This window comes from Ranitomeya imitator, chromosome 2 (genome assembly GCF_032444005.1).
Source record: "Ranitomeya imitator isolate aRanImi1 chromosome 2, aRanImi1.pri, whole genome shotgun sequence".
Taxonomy (NCBI): Eukaryota; Metazoa; Chordata; class Amphibia; order Anura; family Dendrobatidae; genus Ranitomeya; species Ranitomeya imitator.
Genome location: NC_091283.1, coordinates 248,836,579 through 248,844,173, shown reverse-complemented (window position 1 = coordinate 248,844,173; position 7,595 = coordinate 248,836,579). Strand labels below are relative to the sequence as shown.

At 43.9% G+C, this 7,595-nt stretch overlaps 1 protein-coding gene across 1 annotated transcript in view; it reads right to left on the bottom strand.

Annotated features, from left to right (window-relative positions):
* Positions 1 to 2,786: 2,786 nt before the first annotated feature.
* Positions 2,787 to 7,595, bottom strand: part of LOC138662913 (zinc finger protein 665-like) — a 61,024-nt gene continuing 56,215 nt past the window's right edge. The window contains exon 11 of the mRNA XM_069748914.1: positions 2,787 to 4,624. Within this exon, the coding sequence (XP_069605015.1) occupies positions 2,847 to 4,624 (1,778 nt within the window). The 3' untranslated portion in view covers positions 2,787 to 2,846. The remainder of the gene's footprint in view (positions 4,625 to 7,595) is intronic.

The window sequence follows — 7,595 nt, the reverse complement described above, 5'->3', positions numbered from 1 at the left end:
CTACGTGGCTGGGCAATATACTACGTGGCTAGGCAATATACTACGTGGCTGGGCAATATACTACGTGGCTGGGCAATATACTACGTGACTGGGCAATATACTACATGGCTGGGCAATATACTACGTGACTGGGCAATATACTACGTGACTGGGCAATATACTACGTGGCTGGGCAATATACTACGTGACTGGGTAATATACTACGTGGCTGGCCAATATACTACGTGGCTAGGCAATATACTACGTGGCTGGGCAATATACTACATGACTGGGCAATATACTACGTGACTGGCCAATATACTACGTGACTGGGCAATATACTACCTGGGCTGGGCAATATACTACGTGACTGGGCAATATACTACGTGGCTGGGCAATATACTACGTGGCTGGGCAATATACTACGTGGCTGGGCAATATACTATGTGCTAGGCAATATACTACCTGGGCTGGGCAATATACTACGTGGACATGCATATTCTAGAATACCTGATGCGTTAGAATCGGGCCACCATCTAGTTGCAATTATAATGCGCTTACTTGTAGAGCCTAATTCCTTGCGGGTGCCGGCTGGGTGCTGCTGCTAAGTGTGGTGGTGCTTGCTGGCAGTGACAGTGCGGTCTGAGGACGCACCGACTCCTTGCGTGCTCCAGCCGCAAGCAGCGCTAAGGGTTGTGGCGTGGAAAAAAACTTCTGTGACGTCACGTAGAAGCAGGACGGGTGCGCAATAGACTTAATCCTACGCCTTTAACCCAATGCGAGTATTTCTCTAATCACCGCTGTCTTATAGAATTTATTTAGTGCTTGCTATCAGTGTTTCCACTAGTTGGGCTGTCATCACCTACAATTATTACACACTGCCTCTGCCCGTATCTTATATCGCAGTAAGGTCTTATGGGCTCATACTAATCTTACACATATAAGCACAGGTTATTCAAGCACTCAGCTGCACGAGCGATTTTCTCTAATTACCGCTCTCATTTACCTAGTGCTTTCTATCAGTATCTCACTGGTTGGACTGCCTTCACCTTCAAATGTCAATTGCTGCCTCTGCCTATACCGCAGTAAGCCTCAAATACTCAGAGGCTCGTATTTAGGTATAGGGAACACATCCATTAATCATATAACATATTGTTATTCCCTGAAATACTAAATACACACAATTAAAGCACACTACTAGCAGAACCCCTTGACGCTAGAACCCAGTACCAGGTTCAAGAAATCTCTCATGGACATTCGCACCTAGTAGTAAGTACTGAACATTTTTAGCCAGCAGTAATACTGGCAATTCTATCCATTTCCATATATGATCTATACTATTTTTTTATTGGCAGTGACCACCAGAAAGACTTAATTCTTATGAGTTTCCTGATATATCCTCCATATTAACACAATCACAGAGTGAGAATTTTTTTTTCCTTCTCTCTCTATTATCTCAGTGGAGCGCCCCCAGACCCAGGGCCGCGGGTTACTCGGTACCGGTCCTCTCTGTCTCGGTTCTAGGGTTGTCACGGTGGCTGGACCCGGTCCTTGACCCTGCTAAGGGGCGTCCAATAAAAGAGTGGTGTAAGTTTGTCAAGGATTCGTGACGCCACCTGTGGTGTTCGGTCAGGGTGACCGACGCTGCTTAGGGGCCCGCTGGGGTGATGGAATGGCAGCTAGATGGTATACCTTCCCACAGGTGAAGTATATCCCCAGGGCTTCCCAGTAGTGTAGATGGCGATGGTGTGAGGTGGTTAATAACGAGGACTCAAGGTTGCAGTCTCTTTACCTTTTTACTGAAGACTTCAGGATCCTCAATCCAGAGCACTGTTAACAGGGCTGGCTGAGACCGGCCGGTCCGAGGGCACATCCAGAGTTCCCTTTGCAGGTGGAAATCAGTGCCTACCAACTAGCACCTGTGTGTTGTAGTTCTTCCCTGCTGAGCATTCGGCCGGTCCGAGGGCACATCCAGAGTTCCCTTTGCAGGTGGAAATCAGTGCCTACCAACTAGCGCCTGTGTGTTGTAGTTCTTCCCTGCTGAGCATTCGGGATATTGTGTTCGTTTGTTCTCTCTCTCCGTCCCCCAAGTTTATCTGGATAGGACGCTCCCGTTTGACGGGAAGGCTCGGAGCTATTCTGGGACCCTAGAGACGCCCCTCTCCACGTTTGCCCCCTATGTCTGCTTAGGTGATTTTAGGTAGACAGCCAACCTATAATCAACTATCCTGCCGCTGTTTGAAGTAATGCTTGGAGTCAGTTACTTCCTCGGCGTTCCGGCCACGCGCCTCAGTAGGATGTTGCCGATGTCGGGGCACGACTCCTACTGGCTCTCCTTTGTGCTGTGATCTCGTTTCTCACTTCTCCACAATATCCTTCGCTTCGTGTCCTTCCTTAGGATGCCTCCGCAAGGTAGTGCAGGCGCAGCTCTTTTGCGTTCTGTCCTTCTGCTAGGTACCTGCCAGGAACCCACCCCTGACAGGTCCTCCCTGGAGCTGCGTTCTGACTAACTTCCTATCCAACCCCCAGTTTTACCAGAGTGTGAGGAGTGGCCTAATACATAGTGTCTTTTGCTCCCCCTGGTGGCCGGAGTGTGAAGTGTAATGTGTGACTGTGATACCTGGTCAGGTGAACTCCTTTAGTGCAATCAGACATAACATCACTGCCCTAGTGGCAGAGCGACATTACTGCAACGACCAGGACTCTGGGGCGCTGCATCAGCATAGCGCGGTGAATTGGTATCTCATTTATAAGATCCAATTTTGGTTAAAACAATATCAACATTCTGAATATAAAAAAGGCATCTTCCCTATGTGACATCTCTGATGTTTATTAACAGTTGATTTCCAAATAAAATATTTCCCACATTAAGAAAATGAAAAAGGCTTCTCCCCTGTGTGAGTTCTCTGGTGACTAACAAGATGAGCTTTCCGGTAAAAACATTTCCCACATTCGGAACAGGAAAAAGCCTTCTCCCCTGTATGGGTTCTCTGGTGGCTATCAAGAGTCGATTTCTGGCTAAACCATTTCCTACATTCTGAACAGGAGAACGGCTTCTCCCCTGTGTGAGCTCTCAGGTGGATATTAAGAGCCGATTTCCAATTAAAACATTTCCCACATTCTGAACAGGAAAAAGGCTTCTCTCCTGTGTGAGTTCTATGGTGAGTAACCAAATCTGATTTTTTGTTAAAACATTTCCCACATTCTGAACAGGGAAAAGGCTTCTCCCCTGTGTGAGATCTCTGGTGGATATCAAGAACTGATTTATGATTAAAACATTTCCCACATTCTGAACAGGAGAAAGGCTTCTCCCCTGTGTGAGCTCTCAGGTGGGTATTAAGAGCCGATTTCCAATTAAAACATTTCCCACATTCTGAACAGGGAAAAGGCTTCTCTCCTGTGTGAGTTCTATGGTGAGTAACCAAATCTGATTTTTTGTTAAAACATTTCCCACATTCTGAACAGGAAAAAGGCTTTTCCCCTGTGTGAGATCTCTGGTGGATATCAAGAACTGATTTCTGATTAAAACATTTCCCACATTCTGAACAGGAAAAAGGCTTCTCCCCTGTGTGAGATCTCTGGTGGATATCAAGAACTGATTTCTGATTAAAACATTTCCCACATTCTGAACAGGAAAAAGGCTTCTCCCCTGTGTGAGATCTCTGGTGGATATCAAGAACTGATTTCTGATTAAAACATTTCCCACATTCTGAACAGGAGAAAGGCTTCTCCCCTGTGTGAGCTCTCTGGTGAATAACAAGATGAGCTTTCTGGATAAAACATTTCCCACATTCTGAACAGGAAAAAGGCTTCTCCCCTGTGTGAGCTTTCTGGTGGAGATCAAGAACCGATTTCCGATTAAAACATTTCCCACATTCTGAACAGGAAAAAGGCTTCTCCCCTGTGTGAGATCTCTGGTGGATATCAAGAACTGATTTCTTATTAAAACATTTCCCACATTCTGAACAGGAAAAAGGCTTCTCCCCTGTGTGAGCTTTCTGGTGGATATCAAGAACTGATTTCTGATTAAAACATTTCCCACATTCTGAACAGGAAAAAGGCTTCTCCCCTGTGTGAGCTCTCTGGTGAATAACAAGATGAGCTTTCTGGATAAAACATTTCCCACATTCTGAACAGGAAAAAGGCTTCTCCCCTGTGTGAGCTTTCTGGTGGATATCAAGAACCGATTTCCGATTAAAACATTTCCCACAATCTGAACAGGAAAAAGGCTTCTCCCCTGTGTGAGCTTTCTGGTGGAGATCAAGAACCGATTTCCAATTAAAACATTTCCCACATTCTGAACAGGAAAAAGGCTTCTCTCCTGTGTGAGTTCTATGGTGAGTAACCAAATCTGATTTTTTGTTAAAACATTTCCCACATTCTGAACATGAAAATGACTTATTTGCTTTAGGAGCAGTTTGTTTTTTAATGCCTCTTTTGTGACTTTGATTTTCCTTAGTATTTAGTAATGAATCAGAAGATTGGACCTGTTTTATAGGATCAGATGACAGATCTTTGCTGTGAATGGATGATGATATATCTGGAGTAACAGCAATCACGTCAGTTGTATCTTGTAGGATCTCAAGATCATCAGATTTAAAAATTGAAGATGTCATCTGTCCCTCTGATCTCCTGGTACAGTCATCTGCTAAGATAAACAATTTTTTTAACAAAATATCCTTGAGTTTTAGAATATTGAACATTTCTACTTAAACTGTCCATAAAAATGGAAAGTTATGTAAAAAAACTAATTATTTACCAAGACAATGACTGTTCACAGTCTAATAGAAAACCTTGTTGGATGAACCAGTAGTGTGTGGCGTTCAACTGTTTGTTCATTCTGCCTCCCAAATATTGAATAAAAAGAAACCAATCAATGTTATGTAGGCGAAAATAAAGTAAATATGTATGAGCAGGCACCACCTCAAAATAAATTGGGATCACCTAATGCATATCAATAGTAAACATAGCAACAAGCAAGGAAAGTATATGCACACAAAACAGGGATCACTAAAAAATAAACAATTCTCTATTAGAGAACACATACAATTTAAAAACAATTAAAATAGTCCACAACATGGACTGAAAAAAATCAAGATCCATAATAAAGAGTATAATACTCGTGGACCCGTTAGCCTAATAAATGACAGTCCGCGTATCACGCAATATCCCTGGAATAAAGGGCATCAATCTATAACACTTATCAACCAGAGGAATATGCCCCATTTACCATATGTAGATGCTGTCAGCACAATAGCTGCACCATGCCACAGTGAGAGCAAAGCAATCTATACAATGTCAGCACCAAAGTGTGCATAGACACTTCAGGTGTTGATACGCGTGGGTCCATGAACCCGTTTAGCCGAATTATTTGTACACAGGGGAGACTGTAGGACTTGTATCACATTTCTATATCTTTGTATTTTTTTTATTATGTTCCCATGTTTTTTTATTTTACAATGCCACTGTGATTATGCACATTTTGGTGCTGACATTGTATAGATTGCTTTGCTCTCGCTGTGGCATGGTGCAGCTATTGTGCGGACAGCATCTATATATGGTAAATGGGGCATATTCCTCTGGTTGATAAGTGTTACACATTGATGCTCTTTATTCCAGGGATATTGCTTGATAGTCTGACTGTCATTTATTAGGCTAACGGGTTCTCGAGTATTATACTCTTTATTATGGATCTTGATTTTTTTCAGTCCATGTTGTGGACTATTTGAAGTGTTTTTAAATTGTATGTGTTCTATAATAAAGAATTGTTTATTTTTTAGTGATCCCTGTTTTGTGTGCATATACTTCCCTTGCTTGTTGCTATGTAGGCGAAAATAATATCAATTCTCATCTGACAAAAACAAGTCCCCACTCAGGTCCATCATCTGTCAATGGAAAAACAGAGGTTTCCACACTATTAGTGGCTCAAAGGTTGTTAAAAACCAACAAAGTTTCTATAAACCAATTGAGCAAAATCCGCTCTCACTTCTGAGTCTTGCAGTGTGCTCAAACAACATTTAGGATCCCTGTATCTAACAATACTATAGTGAGAAGAATCCACTTAATTTGCAGTGTGTGTCTCCTGGAGCACAATCTGGGCATTATGTGCTGGGTAATAAAATGGCAAATGTGTAATTTTCACTCTCCAACATCCACTGCGTGTTCATTTCTGAAAAGTGGAGTCAAAATAGTCACTCCTATACATTATAACCCTCAGTGAATTAATTTATAAAATGGAATCACTTTATGGGGATTTTGACTTTTCTGGCTTTCTGTCATTTAGTCATATTAGGGCTTCTGCATATGGTGTGTCCAATCTCATCTGGGATCTGTTCCTGCTGTCCAGCTGGAGTAATCTGCTCCCTATTTCAGCCAACTGGAAAGTACCACACCCTACTAAAGCTCAAAGCATGAACCACAACAGGAGAAAAAAAAAGGGAGGAAAAAACCTCCACTATTCTAGAAAAAACACCACAGAAAAACAGACAAAGGTGCTTACCTGTCTAGGCCTCAAATCATGGTGCAGCGGGCCCAAGTAAAGATGGCGACTGCACAGGTGCGGTAATACAAAATGAGACAGCCAGCCTACAATCAGGGATTGGCCGCTTGGCACACCAGTGCAAATAAATAATCTGCAGCAGTGATCGCACAGAGTATGCACAGCAACTGGATCATGGCCTATTAGTAACGCCCTGTTTTGTAAGTTGTGGCCTCTGTTCACACAGGACGCATTACAGTTAGCACTGGGCAGCCCGCCACAGGGTGTTACTAATAGGTTATGATCCAGTTGCTGTGCATACTCTATGTGAACACTGCTGCAGATTATTTATTTGCACTGGTGTGCCACACCTGTGTAGTCACCATCTTTACTTGGGCCAAGTGCACCATCTGTTTGTCTGTTTGTGTTTCTCTGTCACGAAAATCGCGTGTCACTGATTGATCGTGGCTGGCTGGGCACGACCAATCAGCGACAGGCACAGTCCGGCCGCGAATTGGCCCCTCCCTAATCCTCTCCAGTCGGTGCCCCCTCCATACTCCCCTCCAGTCAGCTGCCATTACCCCTATAAGTGTGACCAACTTTTTACTATTGATGCTGCCAATGCAGCATCAATAGTAAAAACATATCATGTTAAAATATTATATTATATTAATTATAATATTATATTCTCACCTTCCGGCGTCCGCGGCAGCCTTTCCCGCTCCTCGCGACGCTCTGGTCCCAAGAATGCATTGCAACAATGACCCCAGATCGCGAGACCGCTACATCATAGCGGGTTATTGCCGCAAAGGCATTATTGGGACCAAAGGGTCTCCCGCATCGCTGATTGGTCGTGGCCGGCCGGGCATGACCAATCAGCGACATTGGGGCGGTATATTCTGCGTGGGCTGGGCTATGTACTACATGGCTATGCTATATACTACGTGTCTGTGCCATATACTACGTGGGCTGTGCTATATACTACGTCTGCTGTGCTATATACTACGTCTGCTGTGTTTTATGCTACGTGGGCTGTCAGACTCTTTCGCCCGGGCCCTCAAAAACCTGGAGTTGGCACTGGCTTCACTAATTGGTCACCCCCCGCCGGCAGCGAACAATCAGCAACAGACGCAGTCCG